General features: G+C 43.2%; 1 protein-coding gene across 2 annotated transcripts in view; it reads right to left on the reverse strand.

Moving 5' to 3' along the window:
- The window catches only part of RNLS (renalase, FAD dependent amine oxidase), a 98,166-nt gene that overhangs the window by 21,447 nt on the left and 56,450 nt on the right, over positions 1 to 20,269 (reverse strand). For both annotated transcript variants that reach the window (XM_079976474.1, XM_079976473.1), the window contains exon 5: positions 8,635 to 8,808. In XM_079976474.1, coding sequence (XP_079832600.1) covers positions 8,635 to 8,808 — 174 coding nt within the window. The remainder of the gene's footprint in view (positions 1 to 8,634; positions 8,809 to 20,269) is intronic.

Raw genomic sequence — 20,269 nt, forward strand, 5'->3', positions numbered from 1 at the left:
TCCCAAACATTTGAAACCCAGAAGTGACTTTTCCAGTCCAATGGGGCTTCCGTGGCTTCCAATTGGCTGCAGGAGCTTCCTGCAGCCAATCAGAAGCCGCTATTTGGAAGTCGAACAGACTTCCGGAACAGATTCTGTTTGACTTCCAAGGTATGACTGTATCTTAGGGAATTTATATTATATTTGCTTTGCAAATATGGCAGCACTGAATTAAAAATGTGTATATTATGAGAAACTTGCATTAAACGCTGAATTTTCATGAACACCTTTTTGAAAATTGCAAACTGATCTGGAAATGTAGAGAACTGAAGGCTAGAAAAATGGGGAACTGGGATAAACTGAAAGTGATAACATAGCTAACAAGTAGCTATGTTATTGCTACTTGTTTCTGATAAAAGAAGGACTTTGGGACGGACAGATATGGATATTGCATGCTTTCCCACATATTTTCAAGAAACAATTTTGTTCACATGTATTTTGCCTATGGGAAAATGGATTTTAAAAAAAAGAATTAAAGAAAAATAAGGAGTTTAAGATAACTAACTGCCAGAAAGGGGTCTGGGAGTATCACGATAAAGAAAAGTTCATGTTAAAGAGACATTAAATGTTTAAGAAGTTATAGTGATTTAACTTTTTAATCTTAATGATTAAAAGTGCTCATGACATCCATGAAGTTTGAAGGAAAGAAGTATCAGTGAAAATGGTTCTACAGTATTCTTAGCTAAACTACAAACCTGCGCTCAGTAATGTCTAAGCTATCTTAGCAGATTGTAAATCATGAAGAATTAAAGGTTTTGCTTGAGTAAATGTCTCTCTCAATACACTTCACAACGTGAGAACTCTTCCCGTGGAGACTGGAGAAGGTAGAAATTATACATAGTCTATGAAAGTGGGAAACAATACAGCAATTCAGGAAGGTTTTAGAAAGTGGTGAGGTCTGAAAACAACAGTTTAAAGTCAAGCAGGCAGGGATGCCTGGTCTGTTCAACCAAGAAACTTCTTTTTGCAAAATTCACTGTGTTTGCCAGCTACCTTTTCATTTACATTACAGTATTTCTTATACATGTGAAATAAAGGTAAAGGTAAAGGGACCCCTGACCATTGGGTCCAGTTGTGACCAACTCTGGGGTTGCGGCGCTCATCTCGCTTTATTGGCCAAGGGAGCTGGCGTACAGCTTCCGGGTCATGTGGCCAGCATGACTAAGCTGCTTCTGGCGAACCAGAGCAGTGCACGGAAATGCCGTTTACCTTCCTGCCGGAGCGGTACCTATTTATCTACTTGCACTTTGACATGCTTCCGAACTGCTAGGTGGGCAGGAGCAGGGACTGAGCAACAGCTCACCCCATCACGGGGATTCGAACTGCCAACCTTCTGATCAGCAAGTCCTAGGCTTGGTGGTTTAACCCACAGCGCCACCTGCCTCCCACACATGTGAAATAGGGAAGGAATAAACCACTGACAGCCAATGTGACATTTTCCCGGTGCTGTGGGACTCTTATTCCTATCAGCCCAAGTTAGCATTAGACAACGGTCAGGGATGATGCAGCTTTTGAAGGGCCCCACATACCATACCCCCATAAATAAGTGGTCTCTGCTCTTATTCATTTTTTTGACAACCCCACAGAAAGCCACAGAATTAGAATAATTCTGCCGTTGTTTTAAAATGCTGTTTTGACAAGTTATCAAGCAAGTTCTCACAGAAACTGACATTTCTTATAATAAAAAAGAAAGCTCTAAAATCTTTGATTTTTCTTTAATATAAAAAACACAAACAAACTGTATTTGCCCAAGTATAATCGCATTCTGTGCAAATTGAATCGCTGATTGTTACCCAGTTCTGAACTTAAAAAAGGATTTGATGCCAAAAGTCCCTACCACAATCAACACTTTTGTTCATGGTCTCCACAGGGATACAGAGAACAGAATGTGCTGAGAAACTAAACCACATTTGCTTTTAGAAGTGGTAGTTCCTCCCGTTTGTGAATGAAGTGGTATTTCTAGGGCAAACTGAGGAAGCATGTGCTAGTTTCCATATGCATCTCTGCCCCGTGGTTCATAGTGTTTTATTTTATTGATGTGTAAGAGAGAGAAAAAAGGAGAACAGTATGACTATAAAAAGCCCCTTTTTAAAAGAACCATAGGTATTTGTTTCAGGCCTGGTTGTGATGGTCAGTCCATAAGATGACCTAGAATCAGAGCTTGGTCACTTTGTGAAAGGTCGATATAAAAATGTTGGGTGTAAACATGCAAATAAATCAATAATCTCCCTTTAAAGCCATCTGAACTCACGTGAGAGACGGGAGGTTGCATGTAATGTATGTGCAATGTGCCTAACCCTTCTCCCTCCCAAAACAGCCCTTCCCCCAACACCATAATCCTGGGCAATTAGGTTTCTCAAGTCTCATCCTTATTCTCACCATATGAATGCTGTTGCCCAAGGGCAAAATGACCAAACCACATCCTCAGGCTTCCTTTAAAAATATATTTCAGTTAGCCACTTGATTTTATGGTACAGTAGACATTTTATGGTATGGTGTACACATAGCATATGTTCAGTACTTTTAAGTGGTAAGAGGCAACACTCTGTCTTTTAGCGTAGATAGAATCCGCTGTGCCACGCATGTTTTGCCCTGAAATATTGCTAAAACAACGGCAATTAGTCTGCCTACTGAAGCGGCGTTTGTGCTCACTATTTTTTAAATGTTGCATTTGTGTCCTGATCTAACGATCCTTTCCAGGTGCGCAAATTCTGACGCATGCCATTCCTTGCAATGGTTTTGCCATTCGTGTCCTGTTTAATGGGAAGTTAAGACCTGCTTGTTCAGGAAGATCGCTGGCTTGCCTTTTCTTTTTTTTAGTTTTAATTAATACTGTTTATTTTATTGTGTTTTTTTAATCTTGTTTTATTATACAGGATCGATTTGGCTCAATCAGCAAAATCTCTAAGTGGTTTACATAAAATGCACATTAAAATTACCAATAAAATCAGATGCTAAAGAAAGTTAGTCTGAACTTTTTCAAAATAAACCCAGCATGTTAAAATACATATCAAATGTGTAAGTCTAGGTAAGCTTGCATAAACAAAAACGTTTTTAGCAGGCATCAAAAGCAGTACAGTCTCAATGGGCAGGGAGTTCCACAGTGTAGGTGCTGCCATGGTGAAGGACTGATTCCTTGCAAGTGCTGAACGAATATTATGTGGCACTTTGTATTTTTATAAGCTATTAGCTTTCACAGTCCACTGTGCTGAGACTGCATGATTAGAATTTTTGAAATAAATAAGAAAGCATTTATATAAGAGGCTAGCCTCCAGTGCAATTTATTTTAATTATGTAGAGAGAATGGCAGGGAAAAAATGCCATTTCTGACCACTCCCCTTTCCTTTCCCCTAAACAACAAAGCAGAGGTCTCCAACTCAGTGCCCATAGGCACCATTGGGCAAGTTCCCTAGACCCCAAGTGTTCATTTAAAAAATAAATAAAATCTCTAGCTCTCCTATAAAGGAAGTTGCAGGGCAAATATGTGGGAAACTTTTATGCATTTTCTGTGAAATGAGACTGGTGGTGTGGCTACCTTGTATATTTTTTCCTAGTGCTTAGGAATGATCTCTCTCTCTCTCTCTCTCTCTCTCTCTCTCTCTCTGTGTGTGTGTGTGTGTGTGTGTTTGTGTTTGTGTGTGTGTGTGTGTGTGTGTGTGTGAGAGAGAGAGAGAGAGAGAGAGAGAGAGAGAGAGAGATCTCCATAATCAGGACCAGTAGGACATAGCTAACTTCCCATGGAAAGCATAAGGATGTCAGGGGTGCCCTTCTCTCTAATTTTGAATTTTGCCATGCTCCCTGTGGCAGCCATTTTGTGATATTCCATGCCTCCTCCATGGTAGCCATTTTGTGACTGGGACTTCCAGCCCTCTTTCAGAATTTGAAATGCTCCCCAAAGGGCTGGCAACCCCTGAATTAAAGTCTGAATGGCAATTTGTAAGGGAAAATGACACACACAAATAGAGATCTAATGACAAGCAGAGTGAGAAGAAAAAAACCTGGAAAGTAGGTAATCCGTTATTTGAGCGGACTGGGTGCCTCTAAAATATCTATCGAGAAAAATCATTTTGGATTTAATAAGATGTATCTAGCTATGAATAATGAATAAAAATAAATTCCTTCGAATCTAAAAATAAACTTGGAATTTCCTCTGAAATGTCAGTACTGACGTTAACGTACTACTTTGCAAACGGATGGGTTGTTCTTGGTTTTTCTATTAAAAATTCACATGGCTTGTTGAGTTTCTTCTATTCCTCCTGGAATCACCTTAATGTATAGAGCACATATCAGAGGGAGTCCTGCAAAGAGAATGCTGGATAACCTATTCCGTCTTTCGTTATCTTCGTGAATAATTTCTTAGTGGCCTTGAAAGGAGCTACGAAAGGGGCTATAAAGCAAACCGATAAAGCAAAGAGGAGTCAAATGTATTGGTGGAGTGACCTGCTGATGGAGGCAAAGTAAATAAAGGCCTTTTTGCAACAGGAGGAGGAGAAGAAACTGTATATGCGGAGGCTAGAGCAAGCTTAAAAAAGCTGAAAACGTTTTCCTGCAAATTTCTTAACTGCAAAGCAAGCCACAAGAGAGGCAGTATGCAGCATGTCTAGTGGTTAAGGATGATGATCACTGTAGTTCAATAACTTCTGGAGGGCCACAGGTTCCCCATCCCTGATCTACTGAGTCTCACCAGGCGAGAATGAGCCTTGCAAGGAACACTGTTTTCTGCTCTGTCTGATGCATATTGGCATGACACAACTGGCACCATGCCAAGAAGCCTACACGAAGCTTGTAGGCAGGACAAAGAAGAATGACACCTTCTGTCTGCACCCTATGGCTTGCTTCTTCTTTCGGCAAAGCCCACTCTTTGTGGGTTTCGTGCACCAGAGTTGGCCAAACATGTTATGCACTGCACACTGAGAACAATGTGTATGAGTTCAGTTTTAAGCACTTATTTATACCCTCGTACTTATCTTCCTTCCAATGGGAGCACAGGGCAGCTAACATGCCTGTGCATGTGAAGCATCTATAATATCTATGCAATGACTGTGAGCATTATAGTTTTGGGGAATCTACCTACCTACCTACCTACCTACCTACCTACCTCTATCTATCTATCTATCTATCTATCTATCTATCTATCATCTATCTATCTATCTATCTATCTATCATCATCTAATCTATCTATCATATCTATGTATCATCTATCTATTCCTGGCTAGATAGTCTTCATCATAAGCATCCTGGCTTGCAGGAATGCTCATTAAACATGGCAAAAGACGTATGTCCTTAAGGACAAAAATCCCCTCACTCTTACTGTTCTCATTCAGCTATTTCATTGCTATTTTTTAAAATTAAAGAAAACCCAGAGAATATGGAACCATCTCATAAAACCCCTGAGATTAAATAGAGCCCTTGCCATCACAACTATTTCTATTTTGCTGCTAATAAGCACATTGTCCTACTACTACTTTTCTTGGAACGGAGTTGCAATTTGCAAAATTCAACCGAGTTAACAAGGGGCAACAGAGTACAAAAGAGAAGGAGGACCATATGTCATAATGAGGTCTTGTGGGAAGAAATTCATCTGCAACTGCTTTTTTTTTAAATAAAGCTTATAACAGTTATATAGTTCACTCCCTCTGAGAAAGCTGGTTATCTTAGACAAATTACTGCCAACAAATATTTCTCCCCCACCCCCACCTCACTCCCAACTCTCAATTTATAAATCTGTGTCATGAAGGATGAGCATGCTTTGATACACTGTGGCTTTCTCTTAATCCATCAGGAGCAGCTGGTTAAATCAGGCTTACATGTATACAGGCACAATGGCATGATAGTTCAATCAATGGAGGCTGACATTTTATTCCCCCTTCCCTTCTTGTTTTGTTTATTATTAATTAAACACAATAGAAACAATAATGGAGTTGGCACTTCATTGGGCAATACAAGTTTCCTAACAGGCACCTGCCCATCCCATTACCGTAGCTATTAGCCCCAAATATTTCTCCCCAATGTTCCAGAAGTGGCTAGCAGCTTCTGTTGTGCATTTTCTCAGTTTGCAGAAGAGAAATATCCATTTGCAGGTGTGGTCTGAATCCAAAGTGCACCTGCAAGAACGCTGTCAGGTGGGTGGGGCTGTCCACCTGCCAACGTTGGCCACAGGAGGTGGGCCCTTGCAGGATTATGGTTGATCTGGGCAAGCACAGCTGCCACAATCGCAGGACCACAAGTTGGTTGATGGCAAGATGGCAATGGATGAGAAAAAGAAGAAGAGAAGATGAGGGAAAGAAGCCAAGCCAGATTCCCTGACAAACCATGCAGAGAATTCAGGTGAAAAGTTACGTCTTTCCCCTCTGCTAAAAAAAAAAGAAATGCCCTTAAATATCAATTCTTAACCAATACTTTAATATAACTAATATATTTTCATGTTTCAGATGTTTTAAATGTGAGAATCCTCACAGCACACATGATTTTGTACTAAATGCAGAATATAATAGATGGAAGGTTAAAATTCCTCTCCCACATCACAAACATAAACCGTAAGCCAACTGGGAGAGCAGAGCAAGATTTGGGGAACAGTCCAAGGGATGCTGATTGAAGTGAAAACTGGGAAGATGCCCTGGGAATTTTATGGAAAGGTACGATATGAATCTCTAAAATAAATAAAACAAAGACAGTATGACTGTTGTTGACAATGAGGACAGATAAAAGTAGTTATTAATAACTGTATTTTTCTGGTTATAAATTGAGGTGTGGGGGTGTTATTGGCTTGTTTTAGTTTGTCCTTGTTTTTATAATATATTTAGTGCTTTTATCTTGCATTTTTATGCTGTGAACCACCCTGAGATCTACAGATGAAGGGTGGGATACAAATTTATAAATACTACTACTAATTTTTTTAAAAAAGTATGTCTTCTATATGGTTCTTACACTGTTGGAAGTCAGGGCTTGCCTAATAATAATAATAATAATAATAATATCCTGCACAACCAAACTAAATCTGTGCAATTTTTATTTAGTGATCTGAGCAGAGAAATGAAGGCTGGGCATCTATATCTAGATCTATACATAGACATAGATGGCCATGTATATATAACCATCTTTGAATGAAGACCAACTTAGAAAGCCATCTAGGAAACAGCAGGCTGCAACTGAAAGCACATCACTCTAATACTTCTCATGCTTCATTGCCCTGTGTTCAATATTGGATTTAGGCCAAGGTCCAGATCTTGACCTTCTATGCCCTTGGTGGGCTGCACCTCCCATGGCCTCCTGATATGACCTACATGACAGCTGCATTCATTAGGGATGCTGCAGTTACAGGGACAAGGGTGAAACGAGTAGGAGCAGAGGGCAGCCTTTCCTGGCAGATGGCCCACAGCAGTGCCCTTAAAGAGCAGAGGCTCGAATGTCTGCAGATTCTACCCAATTGGTGCAAATTGCCACTGCACTTGCACCTTTGCAACAGCACCTCTGCAGAAAGAGCTTGGAACAGTTTCCCCTGAAAGAATACAGTCTTAAGACACAACATGCGGACTGTGTGCGTTCCTGCCTTGGAAAAAGGCAAGACTCACTTCATTTCGAGAAGACACCTTTGGAAATATACAATCTAAAGGGACTTCTAAGGAAATAGGACTTCACTTTCAGGGGCCCATGCCACAGATAGATGATGACAACCATTTGCACATCATTAGAACCTGTGGCAAAATGCAGAATTCTGGAGACTTTAGAGCCAAAGTACACATTAAATGTGTGGTTTGTTAACTGCGTCTTGGAAACTGCAATGTAGGAGCAGCTGAAGTTCGGGGGAAGCACATCCTAACTGCGACAGGAGAAACGAGGTGGAAGGTGGGTGGGTGTTAAAACCTTTCTTTCCATGCCACAGTCCTGATGAAAATCTCTCCTCCTCCAAAGAAGACATTTGCCTTAGAAGGGGGGAAAATAAAAGTGGCACCCAATGCCTTTTCCACAGCCATTTTCAACAACGTATCCCGAAACACTGATAAAAGCAGCACTTTGGGGGGGGGGAAAGGTCTTCTTGAATAATATATGGAATTAAGGAAATGTCATGGTCCTTCCATGCTAACACCCCCCCCCCCCAGCACTGCCACAGGACTGGGCTCAGCAGCCATGCCTACACATTTCATTTCTGGAGCCAAGCATACTCAGCGGGGAAGAGTGATGAAGGGTAGTAAAATTCTGGATGGACGGTAAAATAAATTGTGCAAAAATCAAAGCTTTAAACAGCAGAACCAGGGCATTTCTTGGAATAGCCAGGTTTTGATGTTTTCCTTTGTTCTTCCTCTTTCTCTTTTTAACCCATCTCTGACACTGCTTTCATAAAATGCTATAGTATAAACCATGTGTCGGGTGATGATGATGATGATTTTTAAAAATCCTTCTTAATTTCATTGTGCATTTTATTACAGGCCAAATGTGACATTACTTTTTTTTTTGTTGTTAATCCCCTACGGCATGGAGTTAAATACTTGCTCTGTTCAGAATAGCAACACTCAATTAAGTCGCTTCTCCCCCCGCCCTTCATGATCTACACCCTCCTTTGTTACTGTGCTTAAAGGGAATAATGGGAGCACTGACCTATATTGCGCTTCTTATTATCAATGGAGATGAAGCGTATGCAGGGATTATCGGAGATGTACCGTACTGCCCAAGGGACATCAATCTGTGTGCCGGCTTCATAAAAAAGGCCCAGAGCATAACGAGAGGAGTAGCTCACAGATTCCAGTTGCTGCCTTTGACTTTTGTTAATTACTGTGGAGAAAAAAAAAGACAAATAAAGGAATTAGACAATTACTTTTCTCTCAGAGCATTAAACCTGCAAATAATGCTATAGTTAAGCCGCTTAGACTTTTCCTAAAACAGCACTCATATGTGCCTAGAAATAAAAGGAAGGGGGGTTGCGGGCGGCAGAAGTCATGCGCCGTTGCATAGTTTCAAATGACAGAACACGAATGTAGTCCTGGGTCTTTGTTACTGTCACACAGAGGGTCATCAGACAGTTTTAAGGATACTTAAGAAGCCACGTTTTATGAAACATGGGATATATCCTTGTGCATAAAATGGAAAAGGTAGATGCGAGCGGAGGTGAAACAGAGCAAAGGGTGGGGAGGCGATATAAGCCACTTGCACACACAAAAAAAAGGGGGGTGGAGAGCTTTGCCACAACAGAATCTTGAGAACACATTACGGCTAAGAGGAAAGTCCTGCAAGATAAAATCGTATCACCCACAAAATATATGTAATCGGATTACTAGCTAATGGCTATAACGAGGAGAAGAGGAAGAAGAAGAAGAAGAAGAAGAAGAAGAAGAAGAAGAAGAATTACATCTCACAAAGGGTATCGTATCACATATTAATACATTTAATTTGAGACATTTCATAACTTACAGTAAATTCTAAAAGCCCACTCAAGAACAGAGACGTGGTACTCCATTCAGAAACCCGTTCCAAAAATGTTATTAGGCAAATAGGAATCCATTTCCTCCCAAGGAATAAAACTCAAAGGAAGTCCCTGAGTGTACTTTCAAATTTTTGTTATTATTGCTATTACATTTCTACCCCACCTTCCCTTCAAGGACCTCAAGGTGGCATATGTGGTTCTCTATTATATCCTCACAACAATCCTGTGGGGTAGGTTAGGATGCGCGATAGTGGCTGGCCCAAGGTTGCCCAACGGCTGAGTGGGCTTTCGAACCAGGGTTTCCCCAGTCCTACTCTGACACTGACCACTACAACACCGTGTGTTAACCGTGAGGAGCCTACATTATTATTCATGCTCTAAGAACTAATTTCAGATTTGCTGGTAGAAGTACAGTGGTACCTCAGGTTACAGACGCTTCAGGTTACAGACTCCAGAAACAGTACTATTGCTGGGTTAGCGGAGTCTGTAACCTGAAGCGTCTGTAACCCGAGGTACCACTGTATCCCCCTACTGTGGTGGGCCGCTGTGGTGGTCTGGGCTGGTGACCTTGTCCTCTTATTATAATGCAGACATGAATTCAAGAATGTGAGTCTTATTTTAGTCTCTTTCTCTTTAAAAGTAGTCAAGGAGAATACTTCCAAGCTTCCATAATAAATAACAATACATACGTAATATTGTACTCAGTAGAATTACCCGCAAGATTTCCTTTGCGTGCAAAAAATTACCAGAAAGTCATGCAACCACACGTGTGCATCTGCATGTTTGGAATTTAGAACAAGGACTCCAGAAAATATCAATCTTAAATACCAAATAATCTTTTCATTACTAATCAGCAACATTCTTGACAATGCAGACTCAGTTCTTGGTGACCTCTAGATCTGGGAGTTCATGAGTACAAAAATATATATGTCTATGCTGCTGTGAGTATAGATAAGATTGTGAGTCGTGGACAAGAACCAGTGCATTCATGATTAGAGATTAAAAGTGCTGTTTCATTTCAACATGGCTCCAGAGTAATTTCCCTGGACTAAACACACATGGAGACATTCATTCATTTATTTATTCCACTTTCACGCCTGCTAAGGACCCTCAAAGCAGTTGGTACCATAGAACTAACCCCCCCCCCGAAACATGCTTATATATACCGTATTTTTCGCCCTATAAGACGCACTTTCCCCCCTCCAAAAATGAAGGGGAAATGTGTGTGCGTCTTATGGGGTGAATGCAGGCTCCTTGGCTTCAGCGATAGCAACACAAAGCCTCCGAAGCCTGCGCTCCAGAGGCTTCGCGTTGCTTCCGCTGAAGCCAGGAGAGTCTGCTCTTTGAGGCTGGTGGTGGGGGAAAGCAGCGCTTCCCCCATCGCCAGCCCCAGAGGATGAAGGGCAGCAGGAAGGTGCGTGATGCCTTCCCGCTATTCTCCAACCCGGCTTTGAGACTGGCGGTGGGGGAAAGCAGGCTTTTCCCCAAGGAAAGAGAAGGGACGGACTGTCTGAGTCCGTCCCTTCTCCCTCCTGTGGGCTTTTGTGGGAGATGGGGGAATTCCCCCACCTCCCGCAAAAGCAGGCAAAAGCCGTACGCTCTTTAAAGGGGCTGTGCGGCTTCTGCTGGCTTTTTTTAAAGAGCGCGCCGCTCTTGGGGGCTTTTCCCCAAGGAGGGAGAAGGGACTGACTGGCCATTTAGGCTCAGTGGTGGGGCTTTAGGCTCAGTGGTGGGGTACCTGCTTTGCATGCAGAAGGTCACAGGTTCAATCTCTAGCTAGGGTTGGGAGGTACCCTGTTTGGAAACCACAGAGAGGCACCGCTAATCAGTGTAGACAGTCCTGAGTCTGATGCAGCAATGATCTGATGGGTACTAAATTGAAAACAACAGCAACAACAGCTGAAGCCTGTAGATCTAATTCTGCCCTCTATGGCAGCAGAGAACATGTTCTTTCCCTCTTCTCTGGTAACCCTTCAGTGCTTTTGAATCTTCAAAGCCTTTCAAATGTGCTATTTCATTATTTCAAGAAACAACCCTTACTGAAAATAATAATAATAATAATAATAATAATAATAATAATAATAATTTATTATTTGTACCCCGCCCATCTGGCTGGGTTTCCCCAGCCACTCTGGGCGGCTTCCAACAGAGATGTAAAATACACTAAAATGTCACATATTAAAAACTTCCCTGAACAGGGCTGCCTTCAGATGTTTTCTGAATGTCAGGTAGTTGTCCATCGCCTTGACATCCGATGGGAGGGCATTCCACAGGGCGGGCGCCACCACCGAGAAGGCCCTCTGCCTGGTTCCCTGCAACTTGGCCTCTCGCAGTGAGGGAACCGCCAGAAGGCCCTCGGAGCTGGACCTCAGTGTCCGGGCAGAACGATGGGGGAGGAGACGCTCCTTCAGATATACTGGACCGAGGCCATTTAGGGCTTTAAAGGTCAGCACCAACACTTTGAATTGTGCTCGGAAACGTACTGGGAGCCAATGTAGGTCTTTCAAGACCGGTGTTATATGGTCTCGGCGGCCGCTCCCAGTCACCAGTCTAGCTGCCGCATTCTGGATTAGTTGTAGTTTCCGGGTCACCTTCAAAGGTAGCCCCACGTAGAGCGCATTGCAGTAGTCCAAGCGGGAGATAACCAGAGCATGTACCACTCTGGCGAGACAGTCTGCAGGCAGATAGGGTCTCAGCCTACGTACCAGATGGAGCTGGTAAACAGCTGCCCTGGATACAGATTTGACCTGTGCCTCCATGGACAGCTGTGAGTCCAAAATGACTCCCAGGCTGCGCACCTGGTCCTTCAGGGGCACAGTTACCCCATTCAGGACCAGGGAATCCTCCACACCTGCCCGCCTCCTGTCCCCCAAAAACAGTACTTCTGTCTTGTCAGGATTCAACCTCAATCTGTTAGCCGCCATCCATCCTCCAACCGCTTCCAGACACTCACACAGGACCTTTACCGCCTTCACTGGTTCTGATTTAAAAGAGAGGTAGAGCTGGGTATCATCTGCATACTGATGAACACCCAGCCCAAACCTCCTGATGATCCCTCCCAGCGGCTGCATGTAGATGTTGAAAAGCATGGGGGAGAGGACAGAACCCTGAGGCACCCCACAAGTGAGAGCCCAGGGGTCTGAACACTCATCCCCCACCACCACTTTCTGAACACGGCCCAGGAGGAAGGAGCGGAACCACTGTATGACAGTGCCCCCAGCTCCCAGCCCCTCAAGACGGTCCAGAAGGATGTTATGGTCGATGGTATCAAACGCCGCTGAGAGATCCAGCAGAACTAGGAAACAGCTCTCACCTTTGTCCCTAGCCCGCCGGAGATCATCAACCAGTGCGACCAAGGCAGTTTCAGTCCCATGATGAGGCCTGAATCCCGACTGGAAGGGATAAGGCATAAGGGATAAGGGATAAGTATAAGGCAACTTCCCATGTTCTTAATGGTGGCAGCCAAAGTTTTATAAGTCCATTATTCTCTTAAGGTCCTCTGAAATATGGCCAGTATTCTGAAGAGTGCTATTCATTGGGCAGTCAATATTTTCACATGTCTTCTGTGAAAAGGAAAATTAGAGTGCTCTGGCCTGAAAAAGAATGCCATGGTATGTGATATTATATTTAAAAAAGTCATTAGGAAAAATGAAGGAGCATCAGGGGGGAAAGGATCCACCAGAACGTTGTGAAAGACAAAGACAAATACAGTGGTGCCTCAGAAGTCAAATGGAATCCATTCCAGAAGTCCGTTCGACTTCCAAAATGTTTGGAAACCAAGGCGCAGCTTCTGATTGGCTGCAGGAAGCTCTTGCAGCCAACTGGAAGCAGTGGAAGCCCCGTCGGACGTTTGGCTTCTAAAGAACGATCGCAAACAGAACACTCACTTGCGGGCTTGCAGCGTTCGGGAGCCAAAATGGACAAGTACCAAGGCGTTTGACAACCAAGGTACGACTGTATGTTCTAAATGAAGGTGATGCTTCCTTGAAACTGCAGAAATCACCAGTGCCATCTGCAGGTAGTCACAGCTGTCACTGCTTCGCGTCACCCAGCAGTGGTTGTGAAGCAAACTCCAGAGCCGCAAGCCCCACAGGGCAATAGGAAGGGCTGCTAATCCATAGCTGTCATGCACTTCAACTGTATTCACAGCCTCCGCCCTGACTACTTGACTCACCCTTTCATCGGTGCCTCGTTCACCCCACGGGCATTGAAGTTTAATGACTCTTTAAAACACTTTATATACACCAATGAAGTGGGAGGCGACACAACCCAGTCTGCCCTTCCCACCCCCATTTCATTCAGCTGAATGCAAGAAATCTGTAGCTAAAGCATCCCCAACAGTTATTAATTTTATTATAGAGGTGAGGAAACCTCCCCCCCCCACCCCAAGTCTGAGGGAAGTATTCCCTCATGAGAAACCTACATGGCAATGATGGGCAGGGCCCGTTGTGAAAGCTGGTGAAGCAACGGCTGTGATTCGTATATTTGCACAGCAGGATGCATTCAAGCTATGCAAACGTCACAAGGTTTCCATACAGACATCTGTCTATCCTCCATCCATTATTGCAGTTCAATAACACATTTTAGCCAGGCAAAAGCAATAAGAGAGGGTGTAGGTATGTGGCTTTGTGTGTGTCTTTTATTGGGGGGGGGGGGCAGATTGGAGAACAGCTAGGCAAGGCCAGGAGGCCTGAGGTCCTGGGCCCTATGTTTTATTATAATGCAGGGGTGGTGAAGGGATGCGGGTGGCGCTGTGGGTTAAACCACAGAGCCTAGGACTTGCCGATCAGAAGGTTGGCGGTTTGATGAGCCTGGATAGCTCAGTTGGTTAGGCCATGGTGCTGATAATGCCAAGGTTGCAGGTTTGATCCCTGTATGGACCAGCTGGATATTCCTGCATTGCAGGGGGTTGGACTAGATGATCCTCAGGGTCCCTTCCAACTCTACAGTGCTATGTGCTATGTGCTATGAATCCCCACGACGGGGTGAGCCTCTGTTGTTCGGTCCCTGCTCCTGCCAACCTAGCAGTTTGAAAGCACATCAAAGTGCAAGTAGATAAATAGGTACCGCTCCGGTGGGAAGGTAAACGGCATTTCCGTGTGCTGTTCTGGTTCACCAGAAGCGGCTTAGTCATGCTGGCCACGTGACCCAGAAGCTGTACGCCGGCTCCCTCGGCTAATAAAGCGAGATGAGCGCCACAACCCCAGAGTCGGTCACAACTGGACCTAACGGTTAGGGGTCCCTTTACCTTTAGGGGTGGTGAACTTGTTGGTTGGGTGGAACAAATGCCAAGGGTGGCCAGGGCCAGAGGCAAAAGTAAGTGGGGCAACAAACGTAAATGTTAGCTTTGTACTATATGTTAGCTGGTTTCTACACATACCTCTATCTATCCTCCATCCAGGCAAGCAAATGCCATCATCAGAGCTACAGGACACATTTCAACATGAAAAGAGGGACTAAAGCAGGGTAGATGAGGAGCATGGCCTGGGGAGAGGTTCTGTGGCATGAGGAGAGTCCAGAAGGTCAGATAGGAAGGCCTGGAAGACTGCATCTGGCCCCCAGATCTGAGATTCCCCACCCCTGATATGAAGATTTATGCCTCACTTTTTTAATACAGGCAGCAACCATTTTAGGAGTATCCAATATGTGCTCAACCATGCACACACGCATCGTGCCGAACCTGGAAGTGACCCAAAAACACCACCAAAATGTCACCGAAAAGGCGACGGAACGGGGTAGGCTGACGTGGGCCCCACCGCTACGCATGGGAGTCCGGAACTGATTGTTGCCTGTATATATGAGCTATTCAAGGCACCCTGCGATAATTAAAATCACAAGAAGAAAATACAGCAAGAAGAAGAAATATATATAACAGACACGGGCATGGCAGATAAAACAGTCTTCAATAAAAATGCCTCAGTGTGGAAAATTAAAAGATTGATAAAAGAAAAGGATGTCTTCACAAGTCAACAGAAGGCCATCAGAGAGGAGGCTCCCCAAACCTCATAGAATGAAGCATTCCACCATCCTAGTTGCTGTGGCTGTTGTCCTGCTCCTCATCACAACTGACCATTCTCCCAAAGTGAGACATAGACAAGGGCTCTGTGGTGGCTACCCACTCCTGCTTAGAGACACCCCATGAAGTTACAACCTGGTGCCACCATAAGTAACTGGTTCCAAAGTAAAATCACTCTTACCATCAATAGTCCCCCCCCAAAGAAACTTCAATGCAAATCTATCCTCCTGTAAATTAAGCCCATGAGGTCTAGGCATGCCATCTGAGGCAGCCGAGGACAAGTCTTTGCCTTCTTGCACAGTGCAGCCATCCAGGTTTTTGTAGACTTCCATCATATCCCCCCTCAATATTCTTTTAACCTAGTTCATAGGACTTTGTTTCAAACGCCCACCAGGTTCCTTGCTCTCCTCTTAATTTGCCCCAATTTGGCTATATATTCCTTAATATGTGGTGCCCAGAACTGGGCACAGTACTCTAGATGAGGTGTGACGACTGCAGGATAAAATGGGACTATTACTTATTGCTACTTGGAAACAATGTCTCTATTAATGTAGCCTAAAACTGCATTTTCCTTTATTGCAGCCATGTTATACTACTGACTTACGATCAACTCAAGATTGCCCACAATCCTGAGGTCTTTTCACTACAGCTAAGCCACTATACCCGTGCATTTAATTTTACCCCTTCCCGCCAGCCTATACCTGTGTATCTGATTTCCCTCACCAAGCGCAGCACTTCAAAATATGAAACACACCAAAGTAGTCCAACTACATTCAATTCTACAAATAAGGGATGACTAACCTTTTCAGGCCTGTGGGACACTTTAACCCTCTAGCCACTTATCTCCCCCTCCTTTGGATCAACCTCACTGAGAGACAGAGAGAGATAAGGGGGCACGCACACAAACACACTTCACTTTTCCAAGAGATCTATGTCAAAGTCGGATCTTGTGGAGTTAATCTGACCTTTGAAAAACACTTAAGATAGGAAAGAGGAAGTGGGAAAGAATGTGGCACATCCAGCTTCAGCTCCATGTATTTTTCAATAGAGAAAAATGTAGCCACCCTCACCACTTCATGAGCAGTCAGTTGTGTGTGTGTGTCTCAGAAGACTTGTGGGTGCTAGGGAAAGACCTCATGGGTGCCATGTTTGTGACCCCCTCTACAAGTTGTGTTAAGAAGTCCTGCTTCCTTAGTTGTGGCTCTTGTGAACTATTGAGTGACAGTATTCCATGTGCCAGACATTTCAGGTGAAGGCTAAGCTGAAATTAATACTATTTTACATTCACATGGGATAGCTGATCATCTGTGAACAGGCACAATCTGGATCTTATAGAGTTTCCCCGTGTGCTCAGACTTCTGAATGAAGCACCCTCCCCATGGTGCCCTTCACCTTTTGTTAGCTATCTCAGTAATAACCGTGACTGAATAGTCACTGGAAACATGGCTTAAATCTCAAGGTGAAACACCAGTTAAATGGTTAATGTGACAAAAAAGGATATAAAGCAGACACTTCCTTTAAAAGAGTCTGTGCCAAACTAACCAATCCTCTACTAGGTTTATCTTTTAAAGTAAGTTTATATGATTATTCAAATTACCAATGCACTTGCACCAACTTTCTCCTTTAATTGGAACAGATGGATATATATATACACAAAATATGCAATATCCTCCCCATGCATCTACACTACTGTGCTGTTTCATTATTAAGAAGCCATTTGGCAGGTGAAAGTGTACATGTATGGTCGTGTTTGAGGGCCTATTAGCATCTAGTCTGAGCAAATAAAAGCCTTTGTGAACTGAACGTCAACGTAACATTCAAGTTTCGAATGAAAGACAAAAAATGTTCACGTTAAGTGTTGTCTTTCACCCATTGCCTAGATCAGATTAACAGAAATATTGCATAACAATGCACAGTTATATGCCTGGCATTGTGAAGATTTCTACTAAGGACAGTGAGGTGAGTCAAGTTCAATCAAGGTGAGAGTTTCAGTTTTGGGAATTCTGTGTGTGTTGGTTTGAATTTGAACAAGGTAGATGATTTGACATGGTTTCTAAAATAATATATATATATATATATATATATATATATATATATATATATATCTCCTTCCTTCCCAAAGCAGGTATGATTTAATAACAACTCTAGAGTGTGGGTGTTGGGGGCAGAGTTGCGCTCTTGCTTTTAGACTGCACTCATACAGAGTACAAGATGCTGGAGCTCTCTGAGAGTTCTAAAAAGCCAAGCTAATTAAGTCATGGATAGAAGGTTTGCAACAGACCACCACAACTGGAGCATAAACGGAAGCCTTGGTCATAACTGTCCCACTGGCAATTTAATTACAAAGAAACAGAGATGGTTATTTCCCCCTGAAACAAACTAAAAACAAAACTGTATTATCATTCAGATGTAGCAACACCTCTTCCATTATGACTTAGAAAGAAAAACCGCTATCCCGATGCTACAACATTCAAACAAAGATGCTAGTGCTCCATCCTAATATGGACAAGTGATAAATTAAGGACTCCAATGTGCAAAAGCCAGAAAACACTCCCATGTACCATGAGAGCTGGAAGATAACCACGTTGAGCACTTATAAATTAAGAAATGAGAACCAACAAACTCTCTATAGAGAGTGAAGGAATTGACCTGAATACCCAATATTGACTTGGAAGTGGTAGAGCAGTGGGACAATGCCCAGCAAGAGTCATCTGCTGGGTCAAGGTCAGTGATGACTTGTGTGTAGGCTCTAGGTTGGTGCAACTGGATGAAAGCAAAGGACAGATGGGTTCTGTAAAGAGGAAAGCAGAAAACACATGGTGGGGGTTCAGGGTATGCCTCACCGTGCTAAGGCTCCCAGATGCAGGGGGAAGGGCTGTAGCTCAGTATTAAGAGTACATATTGTGCATGGAAAAGGTCCCAAGTTCAATAAATGGCATCTCCAAGTAGGGTTGGGAAAGAGTCCTGTCTAAAACCCTGGAGAATTGTTGGGTAGCCAACACTGTGCCCTCTAGATTAACTGGACTGTAAATCCCACCATCCCTACCCATTGGCTATGCTAGAGATGATGGGAGCTGGAGTTCAATAGCAATTAGAGGGCCACAGGTTCGCCCACTTTTGCTGTAGACAATACTGAGTGAGATGGACCCACAGATTGATGTGCTGTAAGGCAGCATCCTGTATTTCTTATAAGAGTGGTGGTACCCAAGATGAAGCTGGATGGGGGAATGAGCTAGGAAGGAGAAAAAAGAGACCCATGTCCTTGATCTGGAGGGAAAACCCCTCATAAGCAGTAGTATGTGTGGGAATTAAGGACCATTTATGAGCAAGGAAAGGGAGATTGTAGGAAGTGGGATCAGTTGAATGAAATATATTACCGTAAATGGCAAGGATAAAGGAAACTAGGGATAAAGGAGCTCTTGATAGTAAAAGAAAAGAAGAAACAGGCTCCTTGTATGAATCTTCTTTATACTAGGTCAGGTCATTTTGCAATGTACTCTCTATTGATTCATCTATTTGGAAAAAATCATAGTTAAAAATTAGTGGTGTGCAATAATAAAAACACAACAAATAAGGCAGATTAAAAACAGTTTCCCAAAAGAAATCTGATATCTGACATTGAGTCGACAGAACCTTTTGGGAAGTCCTGTAGAAATAGTTTCTAGCATCTGATGAAATGTGTATGATGTTGGTACTTATCTAACTTTCGTGGACAGGCGTGCTTAAGGACCTGATCTGAGTAACCATGAAACAAACCTCTGGTGCCCATGGAACCATGAGGTGGGCCCATACAGAGAGCAGACAGGTATATAGGGAGTAAACTGATCTCTCAAACATGTTTAGGGCTTTATACACTACCAGTAAACTTTAAATTTGGCCCGGGAGCATATTAGCAACCAGTGTAGCTTTCAGCGCACTAGTGTTATGAGTTGACTCTAATGTCCTATACACAGAGATAGGCTGCAAACCAGGTGAGGCTGTTTATCCACCTTGCCCAATGTTCACTACCCAGGCTGGCTGTGACTCTCCAGATTCTCAGGCCAAAGTCCTCCAAATCACCTGATACTTCAGGTAATGGGGGACTGAACCTGGGAACTTTTGCATGCCCAAGGCACTATGCTTCTGAATACAGTTGCTAGAAACCAAAGGAGGGGAAGAGAGTCCTGCTGCTTGCTTCTGTGCTTCTTTCCCCCATGACTGTTTCTTGTCAAACAGAGGTTTGAATCAGTAGAAAAATCTAGGGCTTGGTGAACTACCCTTCTTTCATGTCAGAAGGTTGATCTGATATGGGGAATATGTGGCGATGAGGTGATATTCTAAAGCTTTTGGAGGAGGGTTTAAATATTAGGTGGCTGAAAGTCTTTCTTTCTTTCTTTCTTTCTTTCTTTCTTTCTTTCTTTCTTTCTTTCTTTCTTTCTTTCTTTCTTTCACACTTATCTCACCCTTCCTCAGGTACAGTGTGCAGTCCTCCTTTCTCCTCATATGATCATCAGAACAACCCCCAGTGACCTTCATGAGAATTTGAACCTAGATGTCCCCAGTTCTCTAGCTCTGATACTTTAAGCACTGAATTATGCTGGATCTATTCACACAAGGAAAGGTTAAGTGAGACTGGCAGATCTGGACTGCTCAGTAGAGGAGCATAGAATTGTACTGTTCACCTTTTATTTTGTTACTTTCCTTTTGTATGTATATACATATGCTTGGGGTTGTGTGAACACACACACACACACACACACACACACACACACACAATGTTCAATGCAGTGCAAAAAATATATTATTTCTTCCTTCAA

Source organism: Podarcis cretensis, assembly GCF_951804945.1.
Source record: "Podarcis cretensis genome assembly, chromosome: 5".
NCBI classification, from domain to species: Eukaryota; Metazoa; Chordata; class Lepidosauria; order Squamata; family Lacertidae; genus Podarcis; species Podarcis cretensis.